The 23,162-nt window shown below is 43.5% G+C and overlaps 1 protein-coding gene across 1 annotated transcript in view; it reads left to right on the top strand.

Moving 5' to 3' along the window:
• The window catches only part of LOC107113077 (chromosome unknown open reading frame, human C3orf67), a 225,152-nt gene that overhangs the window by 43,538 nt on the left and 158,452 nt on the right, over positions 1–23,162 (top strand). Inside the window, exons 5-6 of the mRNA XM_015414332.1 lie at positions 8,109–8,223; positions 20,815–20,971. Of these exons, the coding sequence (XP_015269818.1) occupies positions 8,109–8,223; positions 20,815–20,971 (272 nt within the window). The remainder of the gene's footprint in view (positions 1–8,108; positions 8,224–20,814; positions 20,972–23,162) is intronic.

Here is a 23,162-nt window from a genome sequence, read left to right as displayed (position 1 = left end):
TAGAATGGATGAGAGGAGAATGATATAAGGTGCTTTGGGCCCCCATTGGTGATAGAGGTAGGGTATAAATGCCGTAAATAAATAAACTGCAGTGTTATTCTAAATGAAGGATTGTATCTCTTTGACCACTGGAAACCCTGCAAGGTCTGACTGGCTTGATGCAGAGGCTCTTGATAATCATAGGAGCTCAGTCATACGCATGGAGTTCCTTTGTGTGCAGAGGCACCATCCCCATTGGCTTGAGTGATACTGACAACTGCATGTATCCATCCCCTTTAAGCACTCAGAACTGTCCTTGCCACTGTAGTTCATGGGCAAGCCTGCTTGTGTGGAAATTCTGCATCTGCACTGGAGAGCACTACTTCAGCTTGTTTAATTTGTAATTCATTTTGTCAAAATGCTCAAGGTGATTTACTGAAGTAAAGTATATCATTTCCGCAATGTAACATACTGACACTCATTACCGTAAATGTTTCTTTAAAAAAAACCTAGGCTATCCTTAAACATAGATTAAATGAAGCAACATACCGTATTTTCCTGCGTATAAGACTACTTTTTAACCCAGGGAAATCTTCTCAGAAGTGGGGGGTCGTCTTATACGCCGGTACGCCAGAAGCATCAGCACAGCTCTATATTTTAACTGGAAAACTCTATATTTTAACTGGAAAAGTTGGGGGTCGTCTTATACGCCCAGTCGTCTTATACGCCGGAAAATACGGTAAATAAAGTATCACTAATGAAATTTCACTATGATGCTTTCCTAACAAGGAAGGCTTTGTGTTGTTTCCTGGGTACGTATAGGCCTAAAAAGGAATCAGTTCCAAAGTTCTCCAAGGTGTTAGCCAAATTGCCTTAATTTCTTAATTAATATTGGGGAAATATGATTATTATTGGCAATAGGCAAATTAGGGAGCAAACACCGTTGTATACAGAAGCCCCGCCTTTACTGTAAGTACCAGAAATGGACATGGAGACTGTATTCAATATAGTATAATGTCTTTTTACTGGAGAATATTTATCATTCAAACAATACACAAGCACACACACACATATACATATACTAAGAAATAAAGATAGATACTTATGATGTTTGCATGAGCAAGATATTCGTTGATGGGGCAATATTTACCTGTCCTCTTTGACTGAGCCGTTCCGATGGAAGAATGGAGGGGATAAGAATGGAAAATGGGGAACATGTGCTCTGATTACCGGCAGAAAACACGTGGACTCTAGCTGCAGATCTAGAGTTTAAAGATGGAGGGGAGGGTATTGGGATACCAAGCTGGATGTAAGAGGCACAAAGCTTAGGTAGGGGTCGATGAGACAGAGAGACCATGTGGTTCGGAAGCATCTTTTATAACGTGGGGGGGGGCAGGCTGAGCGGGCCACATTCCCCTGTGACACCTCCTGTTAGTCCATCCCATAAAACATACTATTAGTTAGAGGGAAAGGGGGAGAAGAGCTAGGGGGTGGTCAATATTGAGAGCTAGTAACTTGGTCTGGGGACTGGCACCTGGATGAAGAGTGATTGAATAATCAGGCTAGGGCTATTGTCTTCTTGATGGCCTTAGCCAGCTTGCTGATGGGTGAATGATTAGTTGCTAAGCAACCATGAATAGAGTCTCTTGATTAGATTTGCAGGTAGCTAGAAGAGGGGGGAAAGGGGTTGCCTACATGTTCTGGAAGAAACTCCTAATGGCGTCTGGAGTTCTCTGTCCTCATGTTTTCCATGGCATGGCGTCTGAGGCTTTGCGCAGGCTTATGGAACTGCTTCATCTCACAGCAGGCAAGACGGCTGGTAACTCTGGAATACTTCTGGAGCAGCAACGCTAAAGGAAGGTGTCCCTCTTTCAGGTGTGCAGTCTCAACAGGTATTTTTAGGTCACCATGTTGTACAGTCCCTTTGCACAGTCCATACAGTCCATAAAAACACATTGATAGGCTTGCATGGCAACAAAGGATACTGAGTTCTGATATGTGGTCCTTAGCATAATCCATGTGGGTGGGGGTTTAAATATATGGTAAATCGGATGGCCAATGGTATGTATATAAGAAGAGGGGGGGAGTGGATGAGTCCAGGTAGTGATAGTGATCAGGAAGGAGACACATCAAAGCAGGGCCATAGCCAGGATGTTTGACTTCAGGGGGCGTTTATATAAGTTGGGGGGCACCCCCCCCCCAGGATGTGTCAGGAGCAACAAGAGAGTAAAAGTTCTTAAAAGTGACAAGAGAGAGATACGGGCATCGACAGGCAGGGCCAAGCGACAGCTCAGCACAGCGTGGGCACGGTGTGAACGAAATATAAAATAAACCGGCTGGATGGGAAGTTGGGAGGCCTGGGTGGTAAGTCAGGGGGCCTGGCCGCCCCACTGTACCTATGGGCCTGCTTCAAAGCATTGTAAGGGAAGTACCTCTTTTAAAGATAATGATAACCACAAACTTTTTTTTAAAGGATTTGTAATGGCCTGGACAGTTTAATTGCATTTTGTGCAACCTGCATTATGAATACAGAACTGCACCTGTCATTGAAGTGACAGGTGAAAACCTATTTGTGTGGGTGCCTTGACCTAAGGAGCCTCTTGCTCAGAGTGAAAGAGGAGAGCTCAAAAGTGGGCTTGAAGCTCAACATCAAAAAAACTAAGATCATGGCATCTGGCCCCATCACTCCTTGGCAAATAGAAGGGGAAGTCGTAGAAGTAGTGACAGACTTCACGTTCCTGGAATCCCAGATCACCGCAGACTGTGACAGCAGCCATGAAATTAAAAGATGCCTGCTCCTTGGGAGGAAAGCGATGGCGAACCTAAACAGCATGATAAAAAGTAGAGACATCACCCTGCCAACAAAAGTCAACATTGTCAAAGCAATGGTATTCCCAGTAATGTATGGCTGCGAGAGTTGGACTATAAGGGAGGCCGAGCGCCGAAGAATAGATTCTTTCTTGCTGGAGAAGATTCTTGAGAGTCCCTTGGACTGCAAGAAGATCAAATCAGTTAATCTTAAAAGAAATCAACCCTGACTGTTCCCTGGAAGGCCAGATAATGAAACTGAAGCTCAAATACTTTGGCCACCAAATGAGAAGGGAGCACTCACTGGAGAAGACCCTGATACTGGGAAAGATTGAAGGTCAAAGAAGACGGGGACGGCAACGGATGAGATGGTTAGGCATTGTCATAGATGCAATGAACATGAAATTGAGCAAACTTCAGAGGATGGCGGAAGACAGGAAGGCCTGGCGTGATTTGGTCTATGGGGTCGCGGAGAGTCGGACTCGACTGTGCGACTGAACAACAACAACAACTTGACTGTCCTTCTCAGGGGCAGTCTTAGCCAATGGGCAACAGGGACAATTGCCCATAGCCCCATGGGGGCCTAAATGCCCAAAGCCCTGCCCTGCCCTCCAATTGAGATGGAAGAGAAGAAAAAGAGCAGGCTCCTGCTGCCATCACTCGCAACTGCCCTATCTGGGACTCGGGCAGCCAGCTTCCGGTAGTGGCTTCTACTCACCTCACATGGGGCAAGTGCTGCCCCTTCCTTGGCCTGGTGGGTGGCAGTGATTCTGGTGCCCCATTCTTGACTTTTACCCAGGGCTAAGACACCCCCTGGCCCTTTCGTATCCAAAAATGAGGGTAAAACTAGAGGGGAGGGGGGGAAGAGAGAGAGCAGGCATTAGTGCATTTGCAAACATTTGTGTAAAACCATGAGGACTAGAAATTTATTTTTAAAACTGACGCGATTCAAGGTGTTTGATGCTAACAGGCAAGATAAGGAAAAAATGTGTATGTGCACAAGAATGAGAACTTTATAACACCGCACATTTTCTTCCTGTAGCAGCTGGGCAAGTGTGTTAGCAGCTGTTTTTCTCTACTTTTGATTCTTGGGCTTCAACCCAGAGTCTGTTATCCATGGTCAACTGGAGGCATATGGTTTCCAGAGCCCCCCGTTTGTATTCTGGTGTGTCTTTTCCTGCCCTTTACTTTCTGGCTCCATTTACCAGAGTATAAAAATGTGATTCAACAGGCTTTCAATGCTTTTCACAAGTGCTCGACAAACATTAGCAAAGGGCAACTATCTGCATTATGGTCAGTGCGTGTGCTGCGTATTTTACAATGGAAGGGAAATATGGAATATGGAAGCCCAGTAAACTATTAATCCACAGCCTGATGTTGCTGCCTTTTGAAGTCTGAATTTTCTTTAAGTTTAGAAGTGCTGCAAATTGTCATACATATGAAAGCAAAATGAATAGGTAATCTGAGTCAATGACTGTGTCTGTACTCCTGGGTAGATGCTGCCATTTTAACTCTTGTTCTTGTTTCAGTAGTTATCATGAGGAAAATAGTCAATCAAAGCTGAAGCTATGAAATAGAATTGAACATTGAATTGAAAATTGTACTGAAAAGTAATTTTGGTGCAAAATGTTTTGCAAATGTAGATGTTAAGTGTGAAATGAATGCAGCTAATGACCATAGCTGGAAGAGTTATGCACTTGCTGATCAGAAGAATATTATTATAAATGAGGTTGATTTTTCCTGTTGACTGCCTCATTCTTTTTCAACATAGTCTCATTATTTTTCTATCACATGTCTGACCCCTTAGATATGAAGACTCCAGCATAAACATAATAAAAATACATTAACTCCTGTAGAGCTTTTCGAATGTTTCCTGATGTGCACTGTGTAGTTGTTTTGTGTTTTGAAAAGTTTAAAATAGGGGTCATGCTTTTTCCACTGCAAAAAATTAAGACTGAATTTCCCATCTAACATCATGCATACTATTTGGTAAGCAAGATTCCTGCACTCTTAAAGGGTCCATGCCATCACGGGTAACAGCCCTGATTCAATGTTCCAAAGAATTAAAGGGTGTACAGCAGCCAGAGGAAGTTGGAGGGAGGAGCCAGCCAATATCTCACTGCCGACTCCTTCCCCCGTGGCCTGACATGGGGATGCCGGTTTCCCTTGTCACTGCTCCTCCCATTATGGGTGAGGCAAAGCAGCCCCCCCCCCCCCGCAGGTTGCCAGTTGGCTTTGCTGGTGGGGAAGCCATGTAAGTATTGCTCATTAAAACTTGGTTCAGTGTGCTTCTTAAACTGAATTACTGGCTCCTTAAGGTCATAACCTTCTGCACATTTATGTAGGAGTAGGTCCCATTGAACCAAGCAGATCAGTAAACTTGCATCATATAACATTGCAAGGTGTCATATAGATTTTCTTACAGATCTCTCCCCCTTCCCTAAAAGTCAAGCAGAGGATGGGGCTTCCCTTCCAAGGGTCAGCTGGCAAATAAGAATTTAAAGACAGGGGCTGTATATGCGGATCCATATGATGACAGTCCTGTACTGAGATTATTAATGTATTAATGTTGTACTTCATGAACGCTTCAAATCAAATTAGACTATTGCCAAGGTAGATATCCAGCTTTCCAAGTAGAGAAAGTAAGATATACCAAGTTCGGGAGAAAGGTGAGAAAGGTGGTGCAACCAGCACCTTGACGATCACTTTTGATTGTTGCCTGTGGTGTGTCTCGGATTTAGAAATATAACTGATCAATAACCTTTCTCTGTACATTCTGGCAGTAGTTAACTTAGATACCTTGGCATCAGATCAGGATTTTTTACGTTTTCATTTTGATTTTGAGTGGTATGTGTTTGTTCTTCTTTCCTCTGTTTTTGCTTGGTTTTATTTTTAAATTTTAGTTAATGGTTGTCTGAGGGTTTGCATTTTGTTTGGTTATTGCTGTGGTCTTCATGGTGTTTTTAGATCCATTTTAGGTAGGCTTGGCAGGTCACATTTTTTAAAAAATGGTATGGTTTACTTACCAATTTGTATTGTTTTAAACCAGCTTGATCACTTCAGTGGAGGGTGTGTGTGTGTGTATTTGAAATAAATAACAAAATAAAACATGGAAACCGCACTCCTGACTTTCATAACTTATTGAGAGCTGGTGAAGTATAATGGTTAGAGAGTTGAATGAGGATTTGGAAAACCCAGGTTCAAATCGCCACTCTGTCATAGGAGCCTGCAGGGTGACCTTAGGCCAGTCACATACTCTCCTCTAAACTACCTGATGGGGTTGTTGTGAGGGTAAAATGGAGAACAGGAGAATGATGGAAACTGCTGTGATCCACTGTTGGGGAGAAAGACAGGATATAAATGAAGTAAGTAAATAAATGGGCAGGATTGATCCTCCTAGTTCCATAAATATAGTAATATTTTAAATCGCAAACAAGGTCATGGTTTGAAATGTATAATTGTGGCTAAATAGCTTGCTAGGATTTATTTAATATCTTATCCCATCTTTCAGAGCCAAGGATCTCCAGATGGACAAATAATTTAGGCAAATAACGGGTCTACTTATAAAAGTTTATCTGAAACTCAAACAATACAACATGAATACACCCCTTAAACAGTTTCTTTCATATCACTAGAGAACCTGGAAACTCATATTGCTCATTGATTTGTACTATGAGGGGGAGGAGGAGCAGTCTAGTGCCTGCACTAGGGTTGCCAATGCCATTCGCCAAGTCCCAGTGGGGGTTCCCCCAGTTTTGGGGGCTTTGATCTGCTGCTGGCCAGCTTTCCGGCAGGGGAAACTCCATCCCCAAACAGGGACGTTGCCGCATGATGTCCCTGATGCAATGATGTTACTTCCGAGTGATGTCACATGCATTCCTCCCCCTAAGCTGTGCAGTCTTGTGAGCAACAGTTCTACTTTGTGAGCTACTGCCATTAAAGTTGTGAGTGAGTGATTAAGCTACTGCATCAATTAGTTTGCTCTGGAGCCATCCTTCTGAGCTAAGACAAAAATGTGTGAGCCAGAGGCTAAAAAACTGAGCTAGCTCACACTAACTTGGCTTAGAGGGAACACTGGTCACATGGTGACGCTCTAGTTTGTGGGCAAACTCTATGGTTTTAAAGGGGAAAAACCCATAGAATTTTGCCCAAAATACAGAGCATCATGTGCGACGTCACCAACTCAATGACATCACTTCCCGGTGATGTCATTGCATCAGGCCACCCACCCGTGCAACGTCCCCTAAATCCCCCCACTGTGACAGCAAGGGGACCTGGCAACCCTAGCCTGCACACATCCCCCGCTTGCAACAGCTTCCCATTCGTTTTAGTGGAAGGAGTTAATTTATGCACATGTTCCCTTCCTCCCAAGTCAGGTCTCGTATTAGAAAAAATTGCCTTTGATATAACTGGAGGTACCCCACATCTTTGGAGTGCAAGTTTGAGGTTGCCTGTAAAAACATAGTCCTAGTTTCTCTTCAAGGAGAGGAAAGTGAGCAGCAGGTGGATCAATAAAACAGCAGCTGAATCAATTTCCAGGTCTAAAAATACAATTTTTCATGCTAGTAAGCCATTTTCTTTAGGGAAAAATCTAGAGAGAAATTAAGCCAGTTTGAACATTCTTGGAAATCATAAGGAAGCAGAACATACAAAAGAACCTCTTTATCAGTCTGAACCAAAGCTGATCATGGCTGTGGTCTAAATCTATTAGTGATGCTCTAATCCAGTGTCCTTGGTGTCACCCGAGGAACAACCTGAATAGTTAGCAATAAACTTGTGCCTTATTAATTCAGGTTTGGAGATATGTGCTCAGGAAGTGAAGCTGACGTACAAAAGTTTTGTACCTATCTTTGAGCCGACAAAGGGCCCATATGAAACGGCAGGTGCATTTTTAGACAAAGAAAGCTTATAATGGTTTCCTATTTAGCAGGTTGACAGTGTGTCCCAAGATAACACAAGCTTAAAGGGCTGAAAGAAGCATGATTATTAAAGGCTAGTGGCTTCTCAGTTCATACAAATTGAATTCTTTCTTAGGTTGAAGTGCTATGGAAATCTACTGAAGAGAGCAGAGCATTGCAATAAAATTAGCATGTAAAGTGATTTTATATATTCAGTTTTGTAGCCACTAACTCTGAATTTGAGAGAGAAATCTCATTACTTATCTTGTAAAGGGGGTAATACTTAAATTCTCCATTTGCTGTCCTTGATATAAGGGTTCTGCATATGAATGATAGTTTTCTGTGGTTGCCCAAAGATAGTGGTTATTGAATTGATGGAGATCTATCTCTATTCCTCCCTACTCCTACCTTTCTCTTTTACAGGATAACTGATTTAGGAAACATTAAAAGAAGATTGTATTTATCAACGGTCCACAAGGAATTGTCTGTAACTCCTCTACATGCAAAAATTCCTCTCTTTATGATCAAGCGCAAAATTGTAGGTATCTTTCCTTCCTTGCTTAAAATATCAGTCTATAGTTTTCTTTTGTGTTATAACACGTTTCTTTAAGGCCTGTTACCCTTTGCATATAAGTAGTTGACTTTCTGACTGTTTCAGAGTGGTGATCTGGCATACTTATGTGCATGTGTGTGTAAGTGAGCTTTGTCATGACAGAGAGATCTGTCCTGTCCATCTCAGTATTTTCCGCCGGTTGTTTGTGTGCTCTAAATATGGACAGCACTTGGAGAAAGTGAATGAGACAGCACAAGTACTTGCCAAGGGCTCTGGCATTCTGCTTTGTCCGTGCCGTGCCGCCTCCAGGGACCAAGAGAGGTACAGAACAATCCTTCCTACAGGACTGTTACGTGCCGTATGAAGAGGCTGGATGCTGTGCCACTTGTGCTTAACTTACTGAAAATATTTATACCCTGCACTTTACATGTAAAACTGGCATAAGGTTGCAATAAAAACAGTAAACTAATGCAAGGGAGACAGATTTGTAAAACAAGGGCAGAAGAGAATAAAAACAGTATTGGCAGGTAAGTATAAAAATCAGACAAAAGCCATAAAAATAATCTGGCAAATAAAAAGTTAGATCTCTTGCAGGAAAAGTAAACACACTGATACAAGATATTGGTAGGTGTCTGATGCACATTTCTGTCTTCCTTTTGTGTGTGTTTTAGTGGGGATTTGTTTGTCTTTCTGCATTACAGTTAGAATGCTTATCCCCCCCACCCCCAATCATGCTGCTAATAATATGCAGTATCTTTTTCCAGCATGACTAAAATTGGTTTGGGGCCATTGACTGCCTATTAAAATTTTAAAAAATCTTCCAAGGATAAGGCTAAGAAAATAGTCCTGGAATTTCATGCAACATGCATAGCTTGCATGTTAATTCCACAGCTTTTTCAAAGAGACCTATAAAGTTTTATAGGGCCTTTCTTACAAGTTGTTAGGCAGCAGTTATGTTAATACTACAACTCCATTTTAATTTCCTGCTTTCTGGAAAATGTGGCTTAAAAAAATTAATTTGCATCAGACAGCCATAGCATGGAAGTGATGGTTGCAATAAAGATCATTGCAATAAATGAAATTTCCGGTTTTGGCAGTTCCAGGCTTGGACGCGTCTCTTCGTGCCCTGATGGAGACGCGCCAAGACTCGGTGGACAGGAGGGGTCCCGGACAGGTCTGCCCCCCCCAGTGTCCTTGTAGGGGACCGCTGGCCTGAGGTGCAGAAGGGAGTCTCTTTCTAGGTGTCGGTCAAGGAATTGGGGCTCGCTTTAACTTCAAGAGGTCCTGCCATCAGGGGAGCTGACATGGTGACCAGAGTATGCTGCTGGACAGGCGGGCAAGCGATTAAGTGTGGAAACGTTCCTGGATAACTTTTAAAATGATAAAAGTGAGTTAACCAATCCCCTGGTTAAGCATTAAGTGAACGTCCTTAATTCACTAAGCAGAGGTGGGTTTGGGGAAGAGTTTGGAAATCCCCCCCACACAAGAGTAAGAGGTCCATAGACTTTAAACCAAAAAGCAAAAAGCAAAACTAACAGTGAGAGACGTTTCAGGAGACTGAAAGGTGGAAAATAATCCCAAATGCAACTCGAACAGAGAAAGTTCATTTTAACTTGGAAAACTTTCTTCTTATGTAAACAATGTCTTGGAGGAGAGAAGAATGGCAACTGAAAAGAAGCCTCTTACATGAAATACCCAACCATCAACTCCAACCCCTCCACAGGCACAGGAAACAGCTACAGACTTCCCTAACATGTTAGCAATGGCACTGCGCCCTCTACTGGAACAGACAGCAGTTGTCACGTATGGACAAAAGAACAGATAACTCTGAAAAAGCTATCCAAAAATGGAGACAAAATTGAAAGATACCCAACAAAAACCAGATGAAGTAAAAAAAGAAAGATCTTCAGATAAAGGTCAATTATTACAACTTCAACTGGATAGATCTATGTGTGTGTTACGCTTTGAAGGCATGCCTGAACAGAGAGGTGAAAACCTAAAACGACTCTTAAGTGAAGCCCTGGCACCAATTACTGATCTCAAGCAAGAAGAACTACGGAACGATATGGATTTGGCATATCGGACTTATCCAGATTTTATCAAAAAGAATAATCTACCTGGCAAGCTATTTGTTAAATTCTCTAAGAGATCTACCAGAGACACTGTTTTAAAAGGTACTGCCGGCAAAACCTGGAAAATTAAAGAAGAAGTTAAAGTCTTAAAGGATATCCCATTTGAGGTGAGAAAGCGAAGACGACAATACAGAGCTTTAACCTCTTTTCTTCAATCCAGTACAATCACCTATAGATGGATATTCCCGGAAGGACTTGTATTCAAATATAAAGATAAAAAAATTAAACTTGACTCCATTCAGAAAGCTAAAAAATTTCTGGAACAGCAACAAAACCTGAAAAAAAAGGGAAAGAAGCAGAAAAGGAAGAAGAACAAAGTGAATCTGATTCGCAAGATTCATCAAGCAGCTCGACTAAGACATCTGGGACCTATGAATCAGAAAAAGGGACATCTTGAGACTTCTGACTCAGAGAAAGGTGTGGCAGCCCCGAAGCAGCTTAAAGTTAAACTGAAATATAAGAAGAAAAAGAAGAAACTGGATAAATGAACTGAAATAAACCATGCAACTCACCGAGTAATCAGTATCAAAATTAACTTAAGCTATTTTTTATAGAATGTCATAACTCAGCCTAAAATTTTTCCTTTCTATCGTACGAACATCATATACAGAATGTATCTTTTGATTACAAATGATCCTTGCCTTATTTAGCTTCTGTTTTGGTTTTAGTGTTGTTTCCATCCTCATGCCCTATAGAATGTACTGTAAAAAGCAATAAAAAAAGATCATTGTAATAAATTTTTTTTGCCTCATTTTTGTTTAGGTGGTTATAATGTTCTTCAACCAAATATGATCTTCAAAGGCTCTATTTAGAGATGAAATCATTTTGTGGATATTAAATCACCTATCCTGGTCTACTGCAACAATAGGAATCTTTATAATGTTAAGCAGGTTTTGTTTGTTAAAAGGTAGATCTAATCATCCTTATGCTGTTCAGACCAAACTTGTTGCACCCCCAGGAACAAATGTGATATGGATATGTGAAGCTGCCTTAAACGGAGTCAAACTATAGATCCATCCAGTCCAGAGTATGTATTTAGGAATTTTTCTGCCACTTCTCCAGAGGTCTGCTTGAGCAAAGTCTACTCTGACTAGCAGACTTCAAGCAGAGGCCTTTTTCAGTCCACTTCTAAATGGAGATGCATGTGTTTGGGGCCAAAGCCTGCTGAGTGCAAAGCATCTGCTCTGCGACTGACCTGTGGCCCCTTTCTAGGGCATCTAGTTCTGGCCTGTCACCTCCATTCCCTGCACCAATACTATTTTTATGTTTTTACCTCTCCTTCCTCAGCGTTCCTGAATAAACTATTTTAGGACATCCCTGTAACCATTTACATTTTAATGTACCCAATTTTCAGTATGTATGAAGACTCAAGGAACTTTAGGAAAGCTGCTCTGTCATGAAACAAACTGCAAATTGCATGTGTTGTCTGAGTCAAATTATGTACCACAAGTACCTAGAAGTAAAGTACTTAGAAGTGAACCATATCCGCCATGGTTGAAAGCTCTACAGAGGTGTCCAGTCCAATAAATGACCCACTTTATCATTCTTGATGTTAATAAATTAATGGTTAATAACAGTAATTGTTGCATCTCCTTTAACTTTCAGTTCTTATTTAAATATTAGCATTATTATTCTCAGTAGGAATGGAGGAATTCTGTAGTTTCATTAACACATAGTAACACTATCGGCATTTCTTGGGTTCAGTGTAATAAACTGTTTCTCTTGTGCTTTTATTCTTGATGTTTAACAGCCTGTTTGCCAAGTGTGATTTGACGCCATTTCAAAATGGTTCTGTTGTTGAAGCCAGATGGAGTGAGGCTAACTCTTTCAGGTTTTCCCATACAGCTATTTTTAGAAATGGCTTATGTTCTTCAGCAAATTGTGGTGAGCTTAGCAATATTACTAGTGAGCTTCGAGGTGAGTTTAGCAGTATTAAAATATGCATTTTTCTGGTTCTGATTTGAGGATCAAATGATAGATCATTCCCACAGTTATCACAGATTATTCCCCAGTGTTAATTTAGTGCTTTGCACAGAAGGGAGTATAAGGGTCAAACGGGAACCACAGTAATATATTCAAATTAACAGGTTGCCAGGGGAGAATCTGTTTTTGGTTGTCAGTCCCACAGCTGTAGAGCAGTTACTGAGAAGTCCTCTCTCTCTCTCTCTCTCTGTCCTCTTCCTATCCAAACCTAGTCCATGGCTATTACTGGTAAGAAGATGCTTTCATTTTGATCTCAGGCATCACAGTGAGACCTAGAGAAGGAGTTCATCTGAAGCCTTTAAAGACATAAACACAAGGGATGAACAGCATTGGTTCCACCATTTACCTTTATTGTAGCAATCCCATGAGTTGCATGGGATAGGCAAGCTTCTTTTCTCTGCCATTGCCTTTGAATGAGTGAAGAAACTGCACCAGGAGGAGCAGTTCTGCTGTCTTTGCTTTCCTACTACTTCTGTTAATGGGTTCTGAAAACCACAGGGGTTTGGACACAAGCAGTTCTTATGGGAAACATCTCTGCTCCCTACCCAAATCAGCCCAGTGATTGGCTGTTTCATCCTCTATAAAAAGCAAAGTCAAGCATGCATTTGTGGAAAACGTGTGTAGTTGGTTACTGTACCCCGGGGCTTTCACTCTGAAAGTGTTGCCAGTACAGTGTGTATTATAAACTTCACATTTAGCCCCTCTGCCTTCCCACACCAGGGATGACCAAGAAGGTATGGTTTGTGTTCTTTTAAATAAAACCCCAACACCTAAAAAAAGTTTCCTCCAGCACTTCTGGTCTGGAATCTTAATGTTTCAATAGTAGTTGCCACCACCAAGAGAAATGCTTTCCCCTCTCAGTTGCCACCTCACACATACTTGGACCTCAGGAGGATTGTGTGTGTGTGTGAGAGAGAGAGAATGACCTGTGCTGTTTAGCTCTCCTCTTCTTTTTGCTCTGCTGACGCTGTCCCTTCAGCACCTGGTAAATCCTGTTTGTGTGGGAAAATGTCTGGGGTATGTGAGCAAGACACTGAGCAGTCAGTTTGTGCTCAATATCATTTGGAGAATAGATCTCTAATAACTAAGCATAAATGCTAAGAAAGACTTGAGAGCTGCATGCTGAGGAGAGAGTCAATCAGATTTCCGCCTTTACTGACTTGAGTCTGATTTCAGTCTTAGCTGAGAGCAGTTTAACATAGATGGAGAACTGGGGGGGAAGTTGGCTAGGAAGTTTGGGAAGTAGGTGAAGACTCCCATTCGGGCCAAAGAATGGCCCTCTCTGGAATGAGTGCATGACAGACTATCCTGGCACAGCCTTGCTGGGCTTGCCATAGATCTCAGTGTCCTGAGCCACTATTTCCTCTAAGCTGTGTGCACGCGTGGCTGCTCATGAACACAGGAAGCCCTGCTCAGCAGCAGTCTGGAGCCGTGCAGAGCCTTGCACCCTCCATTGCCTATTTTAAGTTTACAGCAGTTATACTCTGCTCAGGATGTGAACTGTCCCACTCAGTAGGGGGGAAAAATTAGAGGGAACTCCAGTCCAGGGTGACAGTTTTATCTATTTTTCTACAGCCTGGGGGACCTTTCGGACTGTCTCCTCCAATATGTCCTCAGAAGAATGCTGAGATTGGCTGATAACATCTTGCTGGTGATCTCTGGCTCTAGGGAGGTCAGGCTCTCCTTGACTAGGGCCAGGGCCTTTTTGGTCCTGGCCCAAACCTGGTGGAACTCTCTGCTGAATGACATCAGGGCCCCATGGGATCTGATGCAATTCTGCAGGGCCTGTAAGGCAGAGATGTTCCATAGGCTTTTAGTTGAGGGCACCAATTGGAAGTTAAGACTTGCACCCTCTCTTCTATGGCCCCACGGGCCCTGTCCTGCCCTACCATATGGAATAGCGGTGTGGCCGGCAAGGGAAGATTACTATATGCCATCTTGGATTGGTTTTTTCAATTAAGTTTGGGCAAGCCTCAAATTATCCTCCAAGCCTGCTCTTGGCCAAACACTTCACTTCCAAAAATTGGATAAGGATTGTTTTAGGGTGCCATGACAGGGAATCTATATATATATAAGAAAGTCCCCTCACTGTAAAATCAAGTCCCAGGCCAAACCGCTGGACTTAGACAAACCAAATTCGGGGAGAGCACTCCTACCATGGCGTAGGTGCTCACTAAAAAGGGAGTTTTAGAAATTTGACCCCTAAGTGGGTCAAAAGAGGTAAAATGTGCTCCCCCCATTGATTCCTATGTGACTGCCAGGCTGCTGCCTACTTGTACCCCCCACCCTCTGATTGGTCAGCTGCAGAGCTCAGTGTTCTGAGGTAAAAAACCGAACAGTTACAGCAGACTGCAGAGAGCAAATGACAGTTGAGGAAATCAGGAATGGTCAACAACCACCTGTGAGGTGCAGCAGTACTGCTGTCCCAGCCTCCCCATGGCTTCAAACACCTCCCTCACCTCCTACACCAGACAGGCGGTTGTATGTCAGGTACAGCAGCAGTTGCAGGGTGTGTAAAGCCGCCAGGGAGCCCCCCCAGCAGTAACACCTTAGTGATCCTGCCAGCCCAGCCTCCACAGTGCTTCTAATACTCCTCCCCCTCCTACACTGGACAGGCAGCTGCCTGTCAGGTGTAGGAGAGGAGGTGGGATGCTTACAGCCGTCGGGGAGGTTTGCTCAGCAGGATTACCTTAGCACTGCTGCTGGAGGGGATGGAGCAACCTGTTTGGGGGCCCGTAGAATTGATCCAATGTTCTTGAAACATGGTGGGTATCTTGGGGAGAGGCTCCAGTATCCTGCGAGTTTGGAGCCTCTCCATCAAACTCCCTCCTCTCCAGCCCCCAGAATATACCCTATGTTTTCGCCATTGACTTCAATGGCCCATAGGATATAATAGGGCCGAAATTGACATTCGGCTGGCCGAAAGACTCCCAAATTGCTGGTACTGCTGAAATTGACATGCGGCAGTCTTTGTGCCCGCTGAAATTGATTCTGCCCGTGCCAAGAAATGCTTAATTGTACAGCCTGTATAAAACAGATAAATGAAGCAATTTTTCCATTTATGCTTTGTTATGGATAATTTCTGGTCCTCACAAAGAGTTATAAAGAGCACCAAACTCTCTAACTAATAGAAATTTTGTAGGTTTGGAGATTTTTACCAGATTATCCATATACTTTGGTCTGTGGTCATGTCCTAAAAGGCTAGAAGTATGCTTATTCAAAAAGGAAAGCTTAAAATTCTCAAAATGCTGAATTTGGTGTCCTGGGTCAAATTCTGTCATTTATTTTATTTAAGCATTTTTACCCCGCCCTCCCCGCAAGCGGGCTCAGGGCGGCTTTATTTGCAGAAATGTACACAGTCCTAATAATCTCCCCATGTTGTCTGCTATTATCAAAACTATGCTGATAGTTTAACTAGATTTCTGTAGGACTGGAATTTCCCTCCACCAATGCATTTTATAATATTACACAGATAACTCAACTATCTTTTCCTTATGCTGAGGACCTCTTCCCTTTTTGTCTATCTCTGGGCACAAGCCATTGCTGCCTGCCAGCTTTCTTCTGGTTTCAGGACTGGAAGGGAAGGAGTTTTACAAGCCATCCAATTCTTTCTCCTCTTTGCTCCTGTTCTCCTTAGTGAAGCCAAGAGTCAAGAGCATTGTAATCCTTGAACACTTCCAATCCACCTTCAGCTATTATTATAGTAAGGTACACATGTCTGATCAAGCTGCTTGAAGTCCCGCATAACTCAGCCTGTTCATGGGGAGGGCGGGATAGAAATCTAATAAAATAAATAAACAGACTTCCAGGTTTCATGAAAGTGTTGAGGTTGTTACGTCAGTATCCCAAGGAGCTACAACCTTTGACAAGCTGCCATGACTTGGCTGACCATAATACCTTTTAGGGGTGTGCACCCAAAAAAAATTGGAATTCTTTGGGTTTGGATCCACTGAACCCAAAAAAAATCGGTATTTGCCAATATTCCCAAATACCAGTATCGGTATGATACTGAGGTTCGGGAATTATTGGACTAGCCAAATTTATTCAGCCTAATTATACCCTATGGGGACTGTCCCCCTAGGGTATAATAATTCCCCCCTTCAAGGGGGGGTTTCCTATCACTAAAAGGAAGGCAAATTGCCTTCCCTTCAATGAAGGGAGCATGCTGCCTCTGTGGCACTACTCCAGAGAGGTTTAAACTTTAAAGTTTAAATCTCCCCCGGAGTCACGCTGCAGAGGCAGCACACTCCTTTCATTGAAGGCAATTTGCCTTCCCTTCAGTGATAAGAGCCCACTGCCCCCCGAGCTAGCCCCCCCCGCCTTCCCTTTAAATGCCTCCCCGTGCCTTCCCTGGCCCACCTGCCGAAGTGGCCAAGCAGGGAAGAGCCTGGAGTTGCCCCCCCCGGTCCGCCTGCTGAGGCGGGCGAGCCGCGAAAGGCCCTAGAAGGAGCGGGGAGGCATTTAAATTCTTCTCCGTGCCTTCCCCTGCCCACCCACCGAAGCAGTTGAGCCAGGGAAGGCCTAGAGTAAGCCCCCCCACTTTTCCTGGTCTGCCCGCCAAGGCGGGCGAGCCAGGGAAGGCCTGGAAGGAGCGGGGAGGCATTTAAATGCCTCCCCATGCTTTTTCCTGCCTGTCAGCAGAAGCCATAAGAAGGGAAAGTGTTTAAATTTAAAACACTCCCTCGCTTCTGGGGCTTGTGCTGTCTTCGTGGCGTGACTCCCCAGCAAGGAAGGTATTTAAAGTTTAAATACCTTTATTTAAAGTTCAAATATTTTCTCTTGGCTGAGGAGTCACTCTGCTGAGTTGGCAAGAGCCCCAGAAGCAAGGGAAAGTGTTTTACGTTTAAACACTTCCCCTTCCTCGCCCAGCAAAGGGATTCCCCGAATGGATGCCATATATTCGGCATCCATTCGGGGAATCCCTGTTCTGTCAGCCGAATCAGATTAGGGAATCTGATTCGGCTTTCTGAGCCAAATGTACATCCCGAATACAGTGCCTTTATTGGTGGACATTACTCAACACATGGAGGTAGACCAGCCTTCCCAACCACTGCCTCTGTGTGTGTGTGTTGTATTTTGTACCTCTGTACTCTTGGCCTCAGTATACTTAACAAGCATAAGTATTCCCTGTGTCTATAAAATGGAAAACACCATAGTATGCTCAGATGCCATCTAAAAATCTGTTGTGTACCCTTGTAATCACTGGCTTTAATTTCATATAAGACTCTTGTATATCTCAGAATGCAGGTTCTAAGGCATAAAATTATATTTTCATTTTTAATTGTTTTATTTTGATAATTGGTTAATCTTGATTATTTTAAATAAGTATTCATTTCTATAATGTTATTCACTGTCTCGGGAGCCTGATGAGTGGAGAGGAAGCATATACATTTAAAAATAAATGATACTCTAAGCTGCCTGGACAAAGGCTTCAGAGGAGCTAAGCTAATGGTAGCCTGAGGGGCAATGATTCCCTTGCTTATATAGGTTCACTGTGAGTTACAGTAGATTAGCTGAGGGCTTCAGGGGGGAGTGGAGAATAAGCAGAAGGTTCAGACACAGGAGGAAAAAATAAAAGAAGGGAGGAATGCAGGCCGTGATGCCCATGACCTTTTGCTAGTTTATGATTAATCATCGTACCCCAGGAACTGAAGCCAATTAGGTTGAAAGTGAGAACTATTGATTTTTAAATATGAAATAGTTGTCAAAAGTTTAGGCTAGGGCAGTTACAGACCACTTGTATGGTTTGTTTCATTGAGTCTGCTGTCCAGCAAAACATGTTTTTCCCTATAGAAGATAAACTTGTACATGCTGAAGCAGTATCAGGGCAAAACCTCTGCACAATTGTGATACTCAGTTGTTCCTCTCCCTATACGTCTCTATTAGAAAATGCCCTGAATTATTCCAACCAGTGCCTGGCAGTATTGAACTATACTTGCACTTTTTTATGGCCTTGTCTTTTATATCACCTGTGGCAGACCTGTCAAGACTGCAGCTCCCAGATTGCCTGCAACCCACCAGCCATGTACTGTGACTAGCTTGATAAGCACCTATTTTTTGCTGCTTGCTTGGGGCGCAAATACAGGAGCCTTTATCAAGCACACTACTTGGCTAATGTGCCACAAGGCTGACAGGCCTAATCTAGGTCATTTTCTTCCCAGAATGCTGATAGATTTGTACCGTATTTGTGAGTATAGGTAGCCATTCCTAGTACAGTTGTTTTACCCAGGGTGCTAGACCTTTTAAAGTTGGTGGCAGCTAGAGTTTGCCTGAAGTGAAATTCCAAAGGGATATTACGGATGAGTGGATTTTTCCATTCCGTCCCACTTTTGCTCCATTCCATGGGCACTCCTTGGGTTCCACTGTGATTTAAGTCCATTGATATGTGTTTCAGTGACTCAAGGACCATTGGAGGAATGCACAAAGATCTTCAATAAGGAGTTTCTAATGTCATGCAGCTGGATTCTCTAATCGGATGCATTTTTAGTATATTATTACAAAATCGGTGTATGTGTCTTCCCAATAAGATATTAAAAATATTTCACATTAGCAGATCTATCTATAGCATATTTGAGAATCGTACTGAAAACCTCAGTGAGTTTTTCAAATGATCTCTGAACTGCAGAAATGTATGTTCACAGGCCCCCAAATATCCCCCCTTAAGTGTCTATGCTTGGCAGACATGAAGCACCTTAGTAAATAATTGAATGTGCCTTTACACTGTGTGTTTCACAGTACTGTGTGCCCATAGGACAAAAGAAAAGAAAAGAAATCTGGTGTCTCTGGTCTCTTGCAGGCACTGAATAGGTGTGTATGCATGTGTATGCGCATGTACATGTGCGCAAATTTAAGGCGGAAGATCTATTTATTTATTTATTTATTTATCACATTTATATCCCGCCCATCCCGTTAACGGGCTCAGGGTGGGTCACAGCATTTTAATAAATACAATAAAATTTAAAACACATTAAAACATAAATCAATAGTCATGCTTGCTGTAGGGAGAATCCAGCCCATTGATGTAACTTGGTATGGCTGGTTATTAGTAGGTGGGAGACCGCAACCTGGGGGGGGGGGGGCATATGTGGATGCCCGCTGCCTCAGCCAAAGTCCTGGTGGAGCAGCTCCACCTTGCAGGCCCTGTGGAATTGAGTAAGATCCCGCAGGGCCCTGATCTCAATAGGGAGCATGTTCCACCAGGTGGGGGCCAGGGCAGAAAAAGCCCTGGCCCTGGTCAAGGCTAGGTGGACATCCTTTGGGCCAGGGATCACCAGGAGATGTTGACTCTCAGAGTGTAATGCTCTCTGAGGCATATATGGGAAGAGGCAGTCCCTTAGGTATGTTGGTCCCAGCCATATAAGGCTTTGAAGGTAATTACCAACACCTTGAGGCAGATGCAACTGACAGTATGCAGCTGACAGAGCACATGCCAAATGTGAGGTTGCACAGGTGTCTATGTCAGCAGGAGTGCCGCCGCATTTTGCACCAGCTGTAATTTTCGGATCAGCTTCAAGGGTAAGCCTGCATAGAGCGAGTTGCAGTAATCAAGCCTGGAAGTGACCATTGCATGGGTCACTGTAGCTAAGTCCTAGGGGGAGAGAGAGGGCTTCAGTAGCCTGATCTGCCTAAGATGGAAAAATGCAGATCTGATGACTGCAGCAACCTGGCCTCCATAGATAAGGAGGTATCCAGTGTTACTCCCAGACTCTTCATTGACTGGGCCGGCACCAGAGGTGTCTCTTCCAGTGTGAGAAGCCTGGTGCCCACTTCCAAACCCCCACGACCCAGGTACAGGACCTCCGTCTTTGATGGATTTAACTTCAGTCGACTCTGCCGCAACCATCCAGCCACAGCGTCCAGAGCCTCAGCCAGATTTCCAGGAACGGAGGACGGGTGGCAGTCCATTAACAGATAAAGCTGAGTGTCATCAGCATACTAATGGCAACCCAGCCCATAACTCTGGACTAACTGTGTGAAGGGGCGCATATAGATGTTAAATAACATTGGTGAGAGGATCGCCCCCTGCAGCACTCCACATTCTAGCGGGTACCGCGGGGAGACCCTCTCACCCAGCACCACCCTCTGTCCTCGACCATGGAGAAAGGAGGAAAACCATTTCAAGGCAGTCCCCTGGGATTTGTATTGAGCTGGGTTCTGCTCCAGTCACATTCCAGCTGTGGGCTTTGGGGAAGAGCATTCGATCTAGCGGGATTTTATGATAACTACTAACAAATGTTTGGGTCTTTTCAAATTCAGTGAAAACCAAAGGAGTTTCAATTAGACTAGAAATATTGCTCCAGTACACACTGTGTTTGTGTGTTGTCAGCATATACTCCTAATGGCAGCTATAAGGATTGTACTATAACTGTGTTTAATGAGAAACTGGGTGAATGGCCTCTTCTGAAAGTTCAGCAGCCTGTGCAAAGGTATCACTAATCCTATTTTGTGTTTTTTTTCTTAGTGGTGCAATCTATGCATTGACCTGGTAGAGTTCACCAGTGAGATATTCAAAGGAGCTGTTTTTCAGTCCTTGGATGGCATTATTGTCTCGGCTAACTGTAAGCTGCGAAAGATCTTCTCGCTGAAGTCAAAGCCCTTGGACACAGCTGAAGAAGATGGTGTGTTGAAAAGCTCAATGTTCTGAAACCTGCTCTGTTACTGTGCATGTTCCACAGTACATTTCTACGCTTGTCAATCAAGCGTCTGTGATTAATCATTTGAGAGTTTATATGATTTCATGGCAATTAACGCGAGTTCAGGTCATGCACATCACTTGCTCATAAGCTGCAAATGACATTAGCTAAATGTGGTTACAATATAGGCAGGCACTTACGTTTGCATAAAGCACCACCTTCATTAAAACTATATTGTGGAGAAGGTTCCATCTTTAAATTAGCATACAAAACTGCTAATAATCTTCTGGCAAGCTACCTTCAGGTAAGTATTTCATTAACCAATTTGAAAGAGAGCTTGTTATTTAATTATCAGCAGGCTCTTCTGCTAAGCGGTGTCATTTCCTCAAGGTGTCTTCTAAAGACTCAGAACTGCTGAGACTAGCCTCATGAAATCGTAACCTTTATTTTTTCTCCATTTTAGAAGCAGGACATTAACTCTGTTTGATTGCTATGTTATATCTTAAGTAAGGGGGGGGGGTAGGTTTTCCCTTCTAATGTACCCTGCAGATTCCGGACTCCCCCCCCCCCTCCGCCGCCCTACTCAGCTTACATCAGTCTCCCAACTCCTGTGTAAAAACAAGTAGTAAGAGGTTGCTGGGTGGTCATTCATTTCAGAGCTTTTGGTTTGTAATGTGAGTTGTTCCATAAGCTGCCACCCAAAGAAGCAGTCTCCTATTTAGTTGGGGGAATTAGCTTTAAGGAGACTGAGGGAGAGGGGGTAACTGGGATTCTCCACCAATGTTTACGGGGATTTTTCCCTTAAGAGAACTCTCAAAATAAACCAGGCAGATGTTCCACCAGAAAGTTTTTTATTAAAAGAGAAATAAAAGGGTGAAACAAGCTAGCTAAGAGGAAATTAGGGAGGAGGGGGGGAAAGCAGTTTTCAGTAGGCAGTAGTTACCAGTCTTAAAGAGTGAAGTCCATGGAGGCAGAAACGAAACAACCAGCATTTCATGGAGAAAAGGAGAAAACCCACAGCAAGTATGGGCCCCAGAACACACACACAGATTGCTACGGAGCAGAGTGCTACAGTTATATGCAAAATGATTCTGAGATATGGGAGAAATTTTATGGGATTTCCTGAGGTGTACCAAAGGTGTAAATGGCGTTTGATGACCTGATGATTACCAGATGGGAAAAGCTACCAGGGTTAAGTATTGCTAAATTAGGGTAAATGGGTAAGGGGGAAGTGGCTAGACAATTGTTGGGATTTTTGTTGTTGTTCAGTCGCACAGTCGAGTCCGACTCTTCGCGACCCCATGGACCAGATCACGCCAGGCCCTCCTGTCTTCCGCCGTCCTCTGAAGTTGGCTCAATTTCATGTTCGTTGCATCGATGACACTGTCTAACCATCTCATCCTTTGCCGTCCCCGTCTTCTTTGACCTTCAATCTTTCCCAGCATCAGGGTCTTCTCCAATGAGTGCTCCCTTCTCATTTGGTGGCCAAAGTATTTGAGCTTCAGTTTCATTATCTGGCCTTCCAGGAAACAGTCAGGGTTGATTTCTTTTAGGATTGACTGATTTGATCTTCTTGCAGTCCAAGGGACTCTCAAGAGTCTTCTCCAGCACCATAGTTCAAAAGAATCTATTCTTCGGTGCTCGGCCTTCCTTATAGTCCAACTCTCGCAGCCATACATGACTACTGGGAATACCATTGCTTTGACCATGCCAACTTTTGTTGGCAGCGTGATGTCTCTACTTTTTATCATGCTGTTTAGGTTCGCCATCGCTTTCCTCCCAAGGAGCAGGCGTCTTTTAATTTCGTGGCTGCTGTCACAGTCTGCGGTGATCTGGGATCCCAGGAATGTGAAGTCTGTCACTACTTCCACGACTTCCCCTTCTATTTGCCAAGGAGTGATGGGGCCGGATGCCGTGATCTTAGTTTTTTTGATGTTAAGCTTCAAGCCCACTTTTGCGCTCTCCTCTTTTACCCTGAGAATAGTCTGCGGTGATCTGGGATCCCAGGAATGTGAAGTCTGTCACTACTTCCACGACTTCCCCTTCTATTTGCCAAGGAGTGATGGGGCCGGATGCCGTGATCTTAGTTTTTTTGATGTTAAGCTTCAAGCCGACTTTTGTGCTCTCCTCTTTCACTCTGAGCAAGAGGCTCTTTAGGTCCTCTCCACTTTCTGCC

This window comes from Gekko japonicus, unplaced genomic scaffold (genome assembly GCF_001447785.1).
Source record: "Gekko japonicus isolate JY-2015 unplaced genomic scaffold, Gekko_japonicus_V1.1 scaffold129, whole genome shotgun sequence".
Classification (NCBI taxonomy): Eukaryota; Metazoa; Chordata; class Lepidosauria; order Squamata; family Gekkonidae; genus Gekko; species Gekko japonicus.
This window is presented reverse-complemented; position numbering and strand designations above follow the sequence as displayed.